This window comes from Gadus morhua, chromosome 3 (assembly GCF_902167405.1).
Source record: "Gadus morhua chromosome 3, gadMor3.0, whole genome shotgun sequence".
Classification (NCBI taxonomy): domain Eukaryota; kingdom Metazoa; phylum Chordata; class Actinopteri; order Gadiformes; family Gadidae; genus Gadus; species Gadus morhua.
This window is the reverse complement of record NC_044050.1, coordinates 22,794,326-22,811,620: the sequence shown is the minus strand read 5'-3', so window position 1 is coordinate 22,811,620 and position 17,295 is coordinate 22,794,326. Positions and strand designations below refer to the sequence as shown.

The window sequence follows — 17,295 nt, the reverse complement described above, 5'->3', positions numbered from 1 at the left end:
GGAAGCCCCCCTTGGTTTACACGCAGTGTGAAGGGGGCTTTGCCTAGACTCAGCCACCATGACTGCGATGCTTTCGCCTCCTCGGCGAGACGCCATCCTGTCGGCGCTCTCCCGTTTTCACGTTCGCAGAAACGTGACCGCACTGTCCACCATGCACCTGTTGGGGCTGATGGCAGCTGCCCACCCCGTGGTCCCCCTGGGTCTGCTTTTTATGCGCAGACTCCAGCGGTGGTTTGCTCGCCAACGGTTGGACCCCAGGCGACACAAGCTCAGGGTGCTCCTCGTCCCCCGTTCGGTGTCGCCAGACCTGGAATATTGGAAAGGACCCTCCGCCCTCCTCAAGGGTGTTCCACTGGGCAGGGTGGCGTCCTACGTAGTGGTCTTCACGGACGCCTCGTTGACGGGTTGGGGAGGAACGTGCCTCTCTCACTCGGTCCGAGACGAGTGGCGCACGCCCCCTACAGCACACATAAATGTGTTGGAGCTCGACGCTGTGAGGAAAGTGCTGTTGCATTTCTTTCACCTGGGGCGCGGCCGCCACGTTCTGATCAGGACAGACAGCGTGTCGGCGGCGGCGTACATCAACAGACAGGGGGGAGTCCGCTCCCCTGCTCTCCACCGAAAGGCGGTCGAGCTCTGGCTTTGGGCTCATCAGTATCTCCGCAGTCTGAGAGCCCTGCATATCGCGGGCGCCCAGAACTTTGGGGCGGACCTCATGTCTCGAGGCGGTCCCCGCCGAGACGAGTGGCGGTTACATCCCGACATTGTCAGACTGATCTGGCAGAGGTTCGGGACAGCGCAGGTGGACCTCTTCGCGTCCCGGGAGAACACGCACTGCAGGTGGTGGTTCTCCCTCAGCCCTCGGGATCTTCCCCCGTTGGGGGTAGATGCGTTGGCACACACACCTTGGCCGCGGGCTCTCTTGTATGCGTTTCCCCCGCTCCAGCTGATCCTTCCTCTTCTGGAACGGGTCAGACAGGAGAGACTGTCCCTGATATTAGTGGCCCTGGAGAACCGTTCAGCTCTGTGGTTTCCAGAGCTGGCCGCGCTCTCGCGGTCGGCGCCTTGGCCATTACCATTCAGGCCGGATGCGCTTTCACAGGCCCACGGGACGGTGCACCACCCGCCCGATGTCTCGGGACGGCTGTTGGTTTGGCTCCTGAGAGGTTGATCCTGCAGGGCAAAGGTTTGCCTGAGACGGTTATCAACACTATTCAGAGTGCTCGTGCGCCTTCTACTTCTTCCCTCTATGCGGCGAAGTGGTGCGCCTTCTCTAATTGGTGTGAGACGAACCACGCTGTCCCATCTCAATGCGAGGTGGGAAGCGTGCTTTCGTTCCTGCAAAACTTATTGGAAAAAGGTTTGGCCTTCTCCACTATCAAGGTCTATGCGGCAGCCGTTTCGACTGGCCATGCAGGCTGTGATGGTGGACCGATCTTCAGCCATCCACTGGTCAAGAGATTCTTGCGTGGGGCTAGACGGGTTAGGCCTGTTTCACGCGTGCTTACACCACGCTGGGATCTCCCCACCGTGTTGCGCGGATTGTCCAGGGATCCTTTCGAGCCTCTCTCCCAGGCCCCTTTGGATGCCCTGTCATTTAAGACGGCGCTCTTGTTGGCCTTGGTTTCTGCCAAGCGGGCCGGTGAGCTAACCGCTCTGTCTGTCAGCCCGAGTTGCTTGTTGCTAAACGAGGACAGCTCCTTCGCTCTGCTCAGCCCTAATCCTGCGTTCCTCCCGAAGAACATTAATAGTTATTTTCGGTCGAGGGATATTGTGCTTAAGGCTTTTCACCCCCCGCCTCATTCTAGTGAGGCGGAGGCGGAGTTGCATCTCCTGTGCCCGGTTCGGGCGTTGGCTATGTACGTGAATCGCTCGGCAGCGTTCCGCTCCACACAACAGTTGTTTGTCTGTTATAGCGACGCTAGCAGGGGCCGCGCTCTCTCTAAGCAGCGGTTTTCTCGCTGGGTATGTGAGGGTGTTTTGCCTAGCCTACTCTCGGCAGGGCTTGGCGCCACCGTTGGGCGTTAAAGCTCACTCCACACGGAGCGTGGCCGCTTCAACGGCTCTACTCAAGGGCGTTTCGGTGGAAGACATCTGCGCGGCTGCGTCTTGGTCTTCCCCCGGCCCCTTTGTCCGTTTTTACATGTTAAACATGTCCAGGGGCTCACTCGGCAACTCTGTGCTAGAGTCCGGGACCCCTTTTATGGCTTAAGAATATAGACATGTTCTTTAAAGCGCCGTGGTTGGATTTCCTCTCGCCGGCTGGCGAGTTGGTCTTGATTACCAGTCTCTTACTCTCCCACCTTTTTTCAAATGAAAAACAGGCTAGGGGGTTTTCTATTGGCTCGCCAATTGTCTGGTGGTTTTGTTTACCAGTGAGGCACTCCCGCCGTTTTCTTCAAATAAGAAACGGCCGAGAGAGTCCCATTATTGGAGAGCCGAATTCCGTAGCTCCGCCCCCGGTGGTAGCGGACCTAATGGAAACCCGTGTTGCTCTGGTTTTCTTTTCCTTTTCATGGGTTCCATGAAGCACGGAATAGAGCCGGAGTCTTTACAGACTCACTTTCTTCTCCCTTGATCATTGCCTTGCTTGATCTAGGAGGAATTCGTTTTTATAAAGCTGTTGTGTTTTACACTTCCTTGGCTTTTTGAGTCTTAATGTGCTCTGGTGACTTAGGTCGTTTTGACTGGGGTCCAGCAGGAGTACATTGATCGGGCTCCGCTCGCAGCTTCACCTTAGCCCATAAGGCGAAGCCTAGACGGCGTAGCCTACATGAAATAGAAAGATAGTTATGTTATTATAACTCTAGTTATATGATTGTAGGCGTAGCCGTCTAGTTTCCCACCTGCTGTACCCTCCAAATGCTGAAAGAAAAGCGTGGACGATGAGCGACGGTATACACCGCTTTATATAGACACGATACCGTGGGCAATGTGGGCGGTGCCCACGCTGATAGGTGCATAGTTTGAATTTTCACGGGACAAGCCCATAAGGCGAAGCCTAGACGGCTACGCCTACAATCATAGAACTAGAGTTATAATAACATAACTATCGTTCTCGCTAGAGCAGGTCGTACGTAACGGCGTAGCATACAAATGGATTATTGTTCTTTTCATGCTGTTCCCATCATAGGGCTTTGGGTTTTCATTCTGTTGTCCTTCTGGGAACCAGTGCGCTGCCTCATCACACGTTCCTCCAGGAATGCATGACAACTCTATGTATTTAACCATAAAGATAAGCCCAGCAGAACAGCACTTCCTTTTTATGAGAGTCCAGCCATTAATGTCAATAGTCAATAGTCATCCTTTATCTGACAAGGCATGATGATCTTTGATTGCTCCCAACGAGAAGCAACTAGAGCTTCTGTCTGGGCCTATTTTTAATAATGTGATTGTCACATTAACTAGTTTCTGTAGGCTTTCTGACTATTTTTGGTCTGTTGACATCAAATTTTGGATGATGGTGGCGATTCTAGTTGAGTTTAACGTGTCATGCAATGTGGGCAGGGCTGCTCAGCGACCGCGTTCCATTATGTTTATCGTAACCCTGCAGGCTGCAATGAGAATGGCCATACGAGCTAAAAGACTCCTATATGGTTGCAAAGTAGTCTGCCCCATGGTCATATTCTGTTGTTGTTTTAACTTGAATTATTCCGCCGGAATCTTTCGTTGTTTCTATATCAGATGCAGGTATGGCGAGTGGTGATGCACCTTTGATTAACAGTGTTGAGTTTCTGTTAAAAAAATAAATTGGAAGAGATTAAATTTGGAAGAGAAGTTTGCCATCAAACAACTTTGCCCAGTCAGACCGGAAATATGCACACAGGACAAAGGGATTTATGGAACACGGGTGTGAGTGATGTAAAGCATATATATATATATATATATATAGATAGATAGATAGATAGATAGATAGATAGATAGATAGATAGATAGATAGATAGATAGATAGATAGATAGATAGATAATATATAAAATATATAATACAATATTATAAATAATATGTACATATATATATAAAAAAAAAAAAAATTGGGTGTGGTCATCATAAACCAATAGTTGGTATGGTCCCCTCTGAAATATACGCACGCTACTGCAAACAAGTGTGTGGGGAGCTACAGGTGGGGGCTAACACACTGTTAGTATGTAGTGAAGGACACCCCCCCACACACACACACACGCACACACACCTACACACGCGCACTCACGCACGTACGTACACGCACACACCTACTGGGCAAAGCACTCTGAGGGGCTTGAGGAGCCTGATACAAATGCATTAATGAATATTAAATTCTCACTACCACCATTTGCTTTATATGAACTCTGGTTGATGAGTGTTTGTTCTTTGTTTGAGTAAGTGAGGATTTGTTTTGGCAGGGTGGAGGATAAATTTGAGGAGGAAGTCGTCAATCAGTCCCCACCAGAACCAAAACAGCACCCTGTCTGTAGGGAGGCAGCGCCCTAACTGGGCGCATCCAAGGGCCGTAGGTCCGCACCCGGGAGCCATAAAGGCTGGTCCTTCCCTAGTTTCCCGTCAGGCATCCATAAAGACTTATCTTATTCGGATGTAATGACGTTGAGCCGCGATAACCGTTGGGATGTCTGAGGAAAGCTCCAGCTTTCAGTGAAGATGTTAGCGATGAGCTGACGATGTTTGGAGGAGGGTGGTCCTCTCATCGCCACTGAGAATCAGTATATCTGTTCAAGTCTATTTAATAATGTACTGACAAACTAAGAAACACTATTATTCTAGTTGCTGATACTTAATAACAAATAAATAATATACATCTCACAAAGGACGCAAGATAACAACATCGAAGTAGGAAGAGGGCCTTGATGCCCGCGGCCGGAAATCCGATCGATTTTCACCGACAAAGACTTTGTTTTTGTTTTGATTGAGTGACCCATATCTAAAAGTGAATAAAATATATATTTTATAGTGAACAAAAAAGTGTTTAACAGTGAATAAAATACTGTTTAGCAGTGAATAAAATAGTATTTCGTTATGAATAAAAAGGTGTTTAATAGGGAAATTGGTAATCATGTTGAGTATGGAAGTAATATTTTATTTTTGTTTCATTTTTTATTATTTTCTTAAACACAAAACAAAACAACAAACAAAACAATCACAAACCTCATATACATACATCACAAGATAACAAAACTCAGAGGACATAACCAAACAATACACAGTACAACAGGGGGGGGGGGGTAGCAGATCCATAATATTCAATAAATTAATTTCAATGCCCAGTTTCTCAAATGAAGTCCTATAAAGTCTTAATTAAATAATTAATTAAAATCCATAGACCTTCATCTCCACGGTCTAGATCATTGAGGAACGAGGTTGCACGTTCCATTGACAGGAGATCCATAAAGTGTTTTAACCAATTGTCAGTGTTAGAGCAATTTGGTTTTTGTACCTTCCAATTCATCATAATGATTCGTTTAACCGACATAAAGGCTAAAGCTATAATGTGTTGCATAAGAGTTGCCTCAATATTTGCTGCTCTCCTGCCAAAAAGGCAAATTAGTGGGCAGAGTGCTATTTTCACTTTCAGAATATAAGACAAGTTACAGATCACATCTTTCCAAAATCTCTTTATTGAGGGGCCATTCCACAATAGATGTATCAATGTTCCTGCCTCTCCGCAACCATGCCTACACAAATGGGAGAGGGATTTGTCCATTTTCATTAATCTGCTTGGTAGCATGGAAGTAATATTGAGTAATGACAGAAGAATATGATGTGTGATGGTGTCTGTTGGGACTTCATATTATATTGCAATCAAAGCTCAGACCAAACTTATATTTGACCAAATGTGTATTTTATCACTTTCTTGTTATGTTAGCTTTACAACAGATAATCAAATAATTTGTTCAAACTAGTTCAGCAGACGCTAGTGCAGGTATTAATAGTAGGCAGTAGGTTTTAAACTTCTGGACACAGGTAGTAGAATGTATATAGTTTTATTAGTGGTTGTGCAGAATAGTAACTTCAGAGATAGGATGTCTCATGAAGTGTGTTCTAAACTGTTTGGTTGGAACATCTGGATGAAGAGCAGTCAGCACCAGCTCCAGATGTGAGCGACACTCCTCCGGTGGGCTAGCAGCTGGATCTCATCTCACAGATGTAGGGGAAGAAGTTGTTGCAGCGGTGGTTGGACCATCCCTTGTTCCCTGGGGGACAGAAACACCCTCAGCATCTTCACCACCTTAAAGAACCACCCCAGCATCTTCATCCCCTGACAGAAACACCCTCAGCCTCTTCATCCCCTGACAGAACCACCCTCAGCCTCTTCATTCCCTAACAGACCCACCCCAGCCTCTTCATCCCCTAACAGAACCACCCCAGCCTCTTCATCCCCTCCTCCCCATCATGACCCCCCATCATAACCACCACCACCACCACCTCCTTGGTTCTGCATGCTGTGCTGCATTGTGTTATTCTGGTGACGGGTGGGTCTACCTTCCGTGTTGATGAGGAGACACTGGTTTTCGCTGGGGGAGACGTCGGACTCCGTATTGACATAGTCGAAGGGACTTCCGCCCTCCCACCGCCACTCACCCTGCAGCCAATCACATGCCAGTTACCATCAGCCAATCACATTCCAGTTGCCGTCAGCCAATCACATGGCAGTTACCATCAGCCAATCACATTCCAGATACCATCAGCCAATCACATGGCAGTTACCATCAGCCATTTGTGTGTGTGTGTGTGTGTGTGTGTGTGTGTGTGTGTGTGTGTGTGTGTGTGTGTGTGTGTGTGTGTGTGTGTGTGTGTGTGTGTGTGTGTGTGTGTGTGTGTGTGTGTGCGTGAGTGTGTGCTGACCAGGAAGTGGTATCCCCCAGCCAGGCGAAGGTGTGGCCTCCTTTCTGGGCCAGGCGCTGCAGGTAGTGGTACTCCAAGGCGCTGTGGGCCGATGCCAGGCTGCCCTCCCGCTCTGCACATAGTCTCTGGAGCAAGGCATTCACACACACAGTATTTGTTATCAGTTTTACAGTTGCAGTATATGCAGCATGTATACAGGTGCAGCATTTGTATGCAGGTTTACAGGTGCAGTACACATGTAGCTTGTACCTCTGCTGTGCCCCAGCTTGCAGGATTGTTCTCCAGGTAGAAACAGTCACCACGGAAATTGTCCCAGCCGTCCAGGCAGAAGTTGATCCGCTCTGAGGGGGAGACAGAAGGGTTGGTCCGGTCCTGTAAGGAGCTCTGGGTGAACAGTGTTCATGTGTGGCGTCTGAGAGGCTTCTCACCTGCACGAGTCCCAGCTGGACTGGTCAGAGCTGAACTGTTGCGTGCTCCTGGAAGACAGACTCGAGGGTTAGTGGACAGAGAGACGACAGATCAATTCCACAACTCACACTTCACTGTTTAGAGTCTACCAATCGTCTGTCTGTCTACCTGTCTGCCTGCCTGTCTGTCTGTCTGCCTGTCTACCTATCTGTCTGTCTTCCGTCTCACTGTATGTCCTTCTAACCAGTCAGTCTGTTTACCTGTCAGTCTGTCTGCCTGTCTGTCCGTCTTTCTACCTGTCTTTCCGCCTGCCTGGTTGTTTTTCTCCCCGGCAACAGCCTGGTTCTGCTGATCCAGGATAAGCCAGACTAAGCGAGTGCAGGAGTGTTTATATGTTCTCCCTGATCTGGAAAAGCTCTACAAATAAACACGATCCAGGGAAGGATGCGCAGCATTCCCTTTGTGACTACGCCACACATGGTAATGGTACAATAGACAATTTAGAAAAGTCACACCTGTGTTAACATCTGTAGCAGGCACACGCTAAAGGCTTCACAGGCAGGATCGGGACAACAAAGTCGTTTGGACACATGATATTAGTAGTGGAATGTTCTAGTGAAGCGAGAGACGGCGCGCCGTTCACCAGAGCCGGGGGACTGACCTGGAGCCGCTCCGACGGCCAGCACCCCCCCGAGGAGAACTAGGGCGAGAAGACCCTCATGACCAAGAGGATGATGTTCAGGAAGCTCTGGATGAGGAGGAGGTAGGAGGAGCAGGTCTGAGGAGCAGGTCTGAGGAGCAGCTAAGAGGTCGTAGGAGCAGGCAGGAGGGAGATGTTACCTGTTTGCAGGTGATACTGGTGTCAGGACAGTCCACTCTTTATATACAACTCATTCATGTATCGTCACCACAATAAAATATCGTGGACGCCTCTTCATTGAGGAAGTGTTGGGCAACACTGTGTTGGATTGTGACTCAAACATCTCCACACACTGGAATTCTGAAGACTCAGAAGGATGTGGAATTCAGATTTATGGAGCTGCACTAGAAGGAAGTAGTTGCTTGACTTGACTTCCCTTACTTATTCACCAGAATTCTGATAAACTCGTTCATTAAAAACAACAGAGCATATAATTCGTTACCCACATTGTTCCCTAAATTCTAAGATAATTATGTCCTTAATTAGAAAAACAAGAGCAGAATCTTCTTTTTGGTGATTCGGCTCACACAGTATAACCTACAGACCACACAGAACAAGGGAGACAACAAGTCTGACTGGACAGACACAAAATACATCACATTAAAACTAGACACATGCGTTAATAGATAGATAGAAAGATAATTAAATATGTTCTATTATTTGCCTTGCGGAGCCAGCCAATCCCGTTCGCGTATGCAAATTAGCCATGTGCGCCTAAGAAAGACGTAATGTTGAGAAGTCATACCAAAAACGGATAGCAAGTGAAAGCTAAACCAGACTGTATCACTCACATACTTTATATATTTTGCTGTGAATAATGAGGGTATCAATAAATCTGATTATTTCCCAAAACCCTCGAGAGCTGTTACTATGGAGATTTAACGTTTTAACGATTAAAACATTACTTTTCTGTTTGAAGACGACAGTGTATAAGATATATAGTATAGGCCTACGTAGACACTGTAAGTATATAGATAGCAAGTAGGCCTAGATAGTTGATAGTTTCAAGAATGGATGATTATTTATTAATTCATGAAGTTGAAAAACGAGTAGGCCTACAGCTTTACGACCACAGTGACCTGAAATATAAGGATAAACGTCAAAGAGATGCCGGATGGAGAGCTGTTTCGGAGGCAGTTGGCATAACTGGTGAGTAACTTCTATACTATACTTCTATACTATAAGCAGCTATTGAACTGGACCCTAGTAATACAGAGATCAAAAAAGATAAAGGAGCCATTTTTAACGCGTCCAGTGTAGCCGGTTTAATTTAGAATTTTCCGCTTGGTGAACGTTCTATTTCCGCACGAGTGAATTTCCGCGTCTGGTGTAGCCGTAGCGTAAGGTGGCAAGAACCACAAATAACATGCATGATTGCCCACAGCAGTATAATTTCGAATTTCGTCAGACGTGAGAGGGCGAATGAAGAATTGCCGGGAACTGCCAATTAAATGCATGGTCAGAGGAGAATGAGTGGAGAGTTGCTATCATTTAGCAAAGCAGCAACGAGCGCTGGAGCTAGTCAATGAACAGCAGTGCATACAATACGACACTTTTATTTATTTTTTACTGTTAGTGAATAGCACCGCGGGATAGTCAACGTTTTCTTTATATCTAGTGACAGCGATTATGTCTTAAGTACCGGTAAACTTAGTCAGAAGATCTAGAAATAGAAGGCAAAATGCTAGCTATTGGCTAACTTAGCCACGCTAACTATCAGCCGCGCAATCAGTGCACTTGCAAATGAGTGCCTGCAAGTATAAACCGATCGTGGTGTGACATTATTTAACCATCAACCTACCGCAAATCCGACCAGACAGATGTACATTGATTGAAACACATACACAAAGCACGTTGTCCAAACGGGCGTATGCTGAGAGACAGCCCACAACAAGCCAAACATCACCACGGCGGGTGTGCTCTCTCACTCTCGCACGCCCGTACAAAATCACTCCAACTTATCCATCTCCAAGGCTATGCTGCTCCCCTAAGACCACAACTAACCACAAGGCCTTCATCACCATGCAGTATGCCGAAGCCGGAAAGGACACACGCACAGTGGCAGACACTCGTCTTATGCAAAACAATCCGTTTTATCATCAACATTCAGTCACTGCAAAGATAGAAAGCCTAGCCTATTACCACAAGTTAGAATGGACCCAAAGTATGTGAGTGATACAGTCTGGTTTAGCTTTCACTTGCTATCCGTTTTTGGTATGACTTCTCAACATTACGTCTTTCTTAGGCGCACATGGCTAATTTGCATACGCGAACGGGATTGGCTGGCTCCGCAAGGCAAATAATAGAACATATTTAATTATCTTTCTATCTATCTATTAACGCATGTGTCTAGTTTTAATGTGATGTATTTTGTGTATGTCCAGTCAGACTTGTTGTCTCCCTTGTTCTGTGTGGTCTGTAGGTTATACTGTGTGAGCCGAATCACCAAAAAGAAGATTCTGCTCTTGTTTTTCTAATTAAGGACATAATTATCTTAGAATTTAGGGAACAATGTGGTAACGAAATTATATGCTCTGTTGTTTTTAATGAACGAGTTTATCAGAATTCTGGTGAATAAGTAAGGAAGTCAAGTCAAGCAACTACTTCCTTCTAGTGCAGCTCCATAAATCTGAATTCCACATCCTTCTGAGTCTTCAGAATTCCAGGGTGTGGAGATGTTTGAGTCACAATCCAACACAGTGTTGCCCAACACTTCCTCAATGAAGAGGCGTCCACGATATTTTATTCCGGTGACGATACATGAATGAGTTGTATATAAAGAGTGGACTGTCCTGACACCAGTATCACCTGCAACAGGTACATCTCCCTCCTGCCTGCTCCTACGACCTCTTAGCTGCTCCTCAGACCTGCTCCTCAGACCTGCTCCTCCTACCTCCTCCTCATCCAGAGCTTCCTGAACATCATCCTCTTGGTCATGAGGGGTCTTCTCGCCCTAGTTCTCCTCGGGGGGGTGCTGGCCGTCGGAGCGGCTCCAGGTCAGTCCCCCGGCTTCTGGTGAACGGCGCGCCGTCTCTCGCTTCACTAGAACATTCCACTACTAATATCATGTGTCCAAAGGACTTTGTTGTCCCGATCCTGCTGTGAAGCCTTTAGCGTGTGCCTGCTACAGATGTTAACACAGGTGTGACTTTTCTAAATTGTCTATTGTACCATTACCATGTGTGGCGTAGTCACAAAGGGAATGCTGCGCATCCTTCCCTGGATCGTGTTTATTTGTAGAGCTTTTCCAGATCAGGGAGAACATATAAACACTCCTGCACTCGCTTAGTCGGGCTTATCCTGGATCACCAGAACCAGGCTGTTGCCGGGGAGAAAAACAACCAGGCAGGCGGAAAGACGGAAAGACAGGTAGAAAGACGGACAGACAGGCAGACAGACTGACAGGTAAACAGACTGACTGGTAGAAGGACATACAGTGAGACGGAAGACAGACAGATAGGTAGACAGGCAGACAGACAGACAGGCAGGCAGACAGGTAGACAGACAGACGGATTGGTAGACTCTAAACAGTGAAGTGTGAGTTGTGGAATTGATCTGTCGTCTCTCTGTCCACTAACCCTCGAGTCTGTCTTCCAGGAGCACGCAACAGTTCAGCTCTGACCAGTTCAGCTGGGACTCGTGCAGGTGAGAAGCCTCTCGGACGCCACACATGAACACTGTTCACCCAGAGCTCCTTACAGGACCGGACCAACCCTTCTGTCTCCCCCTCAGAGCGGATCAACTTCTGCCTGACGGCTGGGACAATTTCCGTGGTGACTGTTTCTACCTGGAGAACAATCCTGCAAGCTGGGGCACAGCAGAGGTACAAGCTACATGTGTACTGCACCTGTAAACCTGCATACAAATGCTGCACCTGTTTACATGCTGGCATATACTGCAACTGTAAAACTGATAACAAATACTGTGTGTGTGAATGCCTTGCTCCAGAGACTATGTGCAGAGCGTGAGGGCAGCCTGGCATCGGCCCACAGCGCCTTGGAGTACCACTACCTGCAGCGCCTGGCCCAGAAAGGAGGCCACACCTTCGCCTGGCTGGGGGGATACCACTTCCTGGTCAGCACACACACACACACACACACACACACACACACACACCACACACACACACACACACACACACACACACACACACACACACACACACACACACACACACACACACACACACACACCACACACACACACACACACAAATGGCTGACGGCAACTGAATGTGATTGGCTGATGGTAACTGCCATGTGATTGGCTGCAGGGTGAGTGGCGGTGGGAGGGCGGAAGTCCCTTCGACTATGTCAATACGGAGTCCGACGTCCTCCCCCAGCGAAAACCAGTGTCTCCTCATCAACACGGAAGGTAGACCCACCCGTCACCAGAACTAACACAATGCAGCACAGCATGCAGAACCAAGGAGGTGGTGGTGGTGGTGGTTATGATGGGGGGTCATGATGGGGAGGAGGGGATGAAGAGGCTGGGGTGGTTCTGTTAGGGGATGAAGAGGCTGGGGTGGGTCTGTTAGGGAATGAAGAGGCTGAGGGTGGTTCTGTCAGGTGATGAAGAGGCTGAGGGTGTTTCTGTCGGGGGATGAAGATGCTGGGGTGGTTCTTTAAGGTGGTGAAGATGCTGAGGGTGTTTTCTGTCCCCCAGGGAACAAGGGATGGTCCAACCACCGCTGCAACAACTTCTTCCCCTACATCTGTGAGATGAGATCCAGCTGCTAGCCCACCGAGGAGTGTCGCTCACATCTGGAGCTGGTGCTGACTGCTCTTCATCCAGATGTTCCAACCAAACAGTTTTAGAACACACTTCATGAGACATCCTATCTCTGAAGTTACTATTCTGCACGACCACTAATAAAACTATATACATTCTACTACCTGTGTGTCCAGAAGTTTAAAACCTACTGCCTACTATTAATACCTGCACTAGCGTCTGCTGAACTAGTTTGAACAAATTATTTGATTATCTGTTGTAAAGCTAACATAACAAGAAAGTGATAAAATACACATTTGGTCAAATATAAGTTTGGTCTTAGCTTTGATTGCAATATAATATGAAGTCCCAACAGACACCATCACACATCATATTCTTCTGTCATTACTCAATATTACTTCCATACTACCAAGCAGATTAATGAAAATGGACAAATCCCTCTCCCATTTGTGTAGGCATGGTTGCGGAGAGGCAGGAACATTGATACATCTATTGTGGAATGGCCCCTCAATAAAGAGATTTTGGAAAGATGTGATCTGTAACTTGTCTTATATTCTGAAAGTGAAAATAGCACTCTGCCCACTAATTTGCCTTTTTGGCAGGAGAGCAGCAAATATTGAGGCAACTCTTATGCAACACATTATAGCTTTAGCCTTTATGTCGGTTAAACGAATCATTATGATGAATTGGAAGGTACAAAAACCAAATTGCTCTAACACTGACAATTGGTTAAAACACTTTATGGATCTCCTGTCAATGGAACGTGCAACCTCGTTCCTCAATGATCTAGACCGTGGAGATGAAGGTCTATGGATTTTAATTAATTATTTAATTAAGACTTTATAGGACTTCATTTGAGAAACTGGGCATTGAAATTAATTGATTGAATATTATGGATCTGCTACCCCCCCCCCCCCTGTTGTACTGTGTATTGTTTGGTTATGTCCTGTGAGTTTTGTTATCTTGTGATGTATGTATATGAGGTTTGTGATTGTTTTGTTTGTTGTTTTGTTTTGTGTTTAAGAAAATAATAAAAAATATGAAACAAAAATAAAATATTACTTCCATACTCAACATGATTACCAATTTCCCTATTAAACACCTTTTTATTCATAACGAAATACTATTTTATTCACTGCTAAACAGTATTTTATTCACTGTTAAACACTTTTTTGTTCACTATAAAAATATATATTTTATTCACTATTAGATATGGGTCACTCAATCAAAACAAAAACAAAAGTCTTTGTCGGTGAAAATCGATCGGATTTCCGGCCGCGGGCATCAAGGCCCTCTTCCTACTTCGATGTTGTTATCTTGCGTCCTTTGTGAGATGTATTATTTATTTGTTATTAAGTATCAGCAACTAGAATAATAGTGTTTCTTAGTTTGTCAGTACATTATTAAATAGACTTGAACAGATATCCTGATTCTCAGTGGCGATGAGAGGACCACCCTCCTCCAAACATCGTCAGCTCATCGCTAACATCTTCACTGAAAGCTGGAGCTTTCCTCAGACATCCCAACGGTTATCGCGGCCTCAACGTCATTACATCCGAATAAGATAAGTCTTTATGGATGCCTGACGGGAAACTAGGGAAGGACCAGCCTTTATGGCCCCCGGGTGCGGACCTACGGCCCTTGGATGCGCCCAGTTAGGGCGCTGCCTCCCTACAGACAGGGTGCTGTTACCGTGGTGAAGTTAGTTTTAGGTTGGATATTCGACGGATATTCAGTCCAGTTCCAGCTGCGACTTCCCGGAGATTTGCCCGACAATAGCAGCAGGAGAACGGTTAGCGCACCTCGCAGAGCCTCGCGGTGAATCGCTGGAAACTGATTTAGGGACCGTCAATAAATTACTTCACGTAAATATATCAATACAAAATACTTGCAGTATTTTTTCAATAGCTTCCATGCCATGTGACCCAGTGACTCCAAACCAGTATCCAATTGTAGAACTAAACTCTAAGAATAGGACACACCACTTTTTATGGTATTTTAGTGCTTTCTCTATTTTATATGAATATTAATATGCAGGAATGATCATATTTCTTTCAATAGCTTCCATGCCACTGTGACCCAGTGACTCCAAACCAGTATCCAATTGTAGAACTAAACCCTTAGAATAAGAACACACCACTTGTTATAGTATTTTATTCCTTCCTCTATTTTATATGAATATTAATATGCAGGACATGATCATATTTCTTTCAATAGCTTCCATGCCATGTGACCCAGTGACTCCAAACCAGTATCCAATTGTAGAACTAAACCCTTAGAATAAGGACACACCACTTGTTATAGTATTTTTATTCCTTCCTCTATTTTATATGAATATTGATATGCAGGAATTATCATATTTCTTCAATAGCTTCCATGCCACGTGACCCAGTGACTCCAAAACCAGTATCCACTTGTAGAACTAACCCCTGAGAATAGGACACACCACTTTTTATGGTATTTTAGTTGCTTTCTCTATTTATATGAATATTAATATACAGAAATGATCATATTTCTTTCAATAGCTTCCATGGCCATGTGACCCAGTGTCTCCAAACCAGTATCCACTTGTAGAACTAAACCCTAAGAATAGGACACACCACTTTTTATGGTATTTTAGTGCTTCTCTATTTTATATGAATATTAATATACAGGAAACGATCATATTTCTTTCAATAGCTTCCATGCCACGTGACCCAGTGACTCCAAACCAGGTATCCACTTGTAGAACTAAACCCTGAGAATAGGACACACCACTTTTTATGGTATTTTAGTGCTTCCTCTATTTTATATGAATATTAATATGCAGGAATGATCATATTTCTTTCAATAGCTTCCATGCCATGTGACCCAGTGACTCCAAACCAGTATCCACTTGTAGAACTAAACCCTGAGAATAGGACACACCACTTTTTATGGTATTTTATTGCTTCCTCTATTTTATATGAATATTAATATGCAGGAATGATCATATTTCATTCAATAGCTTCCATGCCATGTGACCCAGTGACTCCAAACCAGTATCTAATTGTATTATTAAACCCTGAGAATAAGACACACCACTTGTTATGGTATTTTAGTGCTTCCTCTATTTTATATGAATATTAATATGCAGGAATGATCATATTTCATTCAATAGCTTCCATGCCATGTGACCCAGTGACTCCAAACCAGTATCTAATTGTATTATTAAACCCTGAGAATAAGACACACCACTTGTTATGGTATTTTAGTGCTTCCTCTATTTTATATGAATATTAATAAGCAGGAATTATCATATTTCTTTCAATAGCTTCCATGCCACGTGACCCAGTGACTCCAAACCAGTATCCAATTGTAGAACTAAAGCCTAAGATTAGGACACACCACTTTTTATGGTATTTTAGTGATTTCTCTATTTTATATGAATATTAATATGCAGGAATGATCATATTTCTTTCAATAGCTTCCATGCCACGTGACCCAGTGACTCCAAACCAGTATCCACTTGTAGAACTAAACCCTGAGAATAGGACACACCACTTTTTATGGTATTTTATTGCTTCCTCTATTTTATATGAATATTAATATGCAGGAATGATCATATTTCTTTCAATAGCTTCCATGCCATGTGACCCAGTGACTCCAAACCAGTATCCACTTGTAGAACTAAACCCTGAGAATAGGACACACCACTTTTTATGGTATTTTAGTGCTTCCTCTATTTGATATGAATATTAATAAGCAGGAATGATCATATTTCTTTCAATAGCTTCCATGCCATGTGATCCAGTGACTCCAAACCAGTATCCACTTGTAGAACTAAACCCTGAGAATAGGACACACCACTTTTTATGGTATTTTAGTGCTTCCTCTATTTTATATGAATATTAATATGCAGGAATGATCATATTTCATTCAATAGCTTCCATGCCATGTGACCCAGTGACTCCAAACCAGTATCTAATTGTATTATTAAACCCTGAGAATAGGACACACCACTTGTTATGGTATTTTAGTGCTTCCTCTATTTTATATGAATATTAATAAGCAGGAATTATCATATTTCTTTCAATAGCTTCCATGCCACGTGACCCAGTGACTCCAAACCAGTATCCAATTGTAGAACTAAAGCCTAAGATTAGGACACACCACTTTTTATGGTATTGGAAGCTATTGAATGAAATATGATCATTCCTGCATATTAATATTCATATAAAATAGAGGAAGCACTAAAATACCATAAAAAGTGGTGTGTCCTATTCTCAGGGTTTAGTTCTACAAGTGGATACTGGTTTGGAGTCACTGGGTCACGTGGCATGGAAGCTATTGAAAGAAATATGATCATTCCTGCATATTAATATTCATATAAAATAGAGAAATCACTAAAATACCATAAAAAGTGGTGTGTCCTAATCGTAGGCTTTAGTTCTACAATTGGATACTGGTTTGGAGTCACTGGGTCACGTGGCATGGAAGCTATTGAAAGAAATATGATAATTCCTGCTTATTAATATTCATATAAAATAGAGGAAGCACTAAAATACCATAACAAGTGGTCTGTCTTATTCTCAGGGTTTAATAATACAATTAGATACTGGTTTGGAGTCACTGGGTCACATGGCATGGAAGCTATTGAAAA

General features: G+C 44.8%; 1 protein-coding gene across 1 annotated transcript; it reads right to left on the bottom strand.

Moving 5' to 3' along the window:
* Positions 1-5,818: 5,818 nt before the first annotated feature.
* LOC115540791 (type-2 ice-structuring protein-like) lies at positions 5,819-8,391 on the bottom strand. The gene is made up of 7 exons (XM_030352368.1): positions 8,386-8,391; positions 7,905-8,034; positions 7,264-7,311; positions 7,085-7,176; positions 6,836-6,960; positions 6,473-6,572; positions 5,819-6,183 (listed from the first exon to the last, which is right to left on the bottom strand). Exons 1-7 carry the CDS (start codon positions 8,389-8,391, stop codon positions 6,124-6,126), a joined length of 561 nt encoding a protein of 186 aa, XP_030208228.1. The 3' UTR covers positions 5,819-6,123.
* Between the last annotated feature and the right edge of the window lie 8,904 nt (positions 8,392-17,295).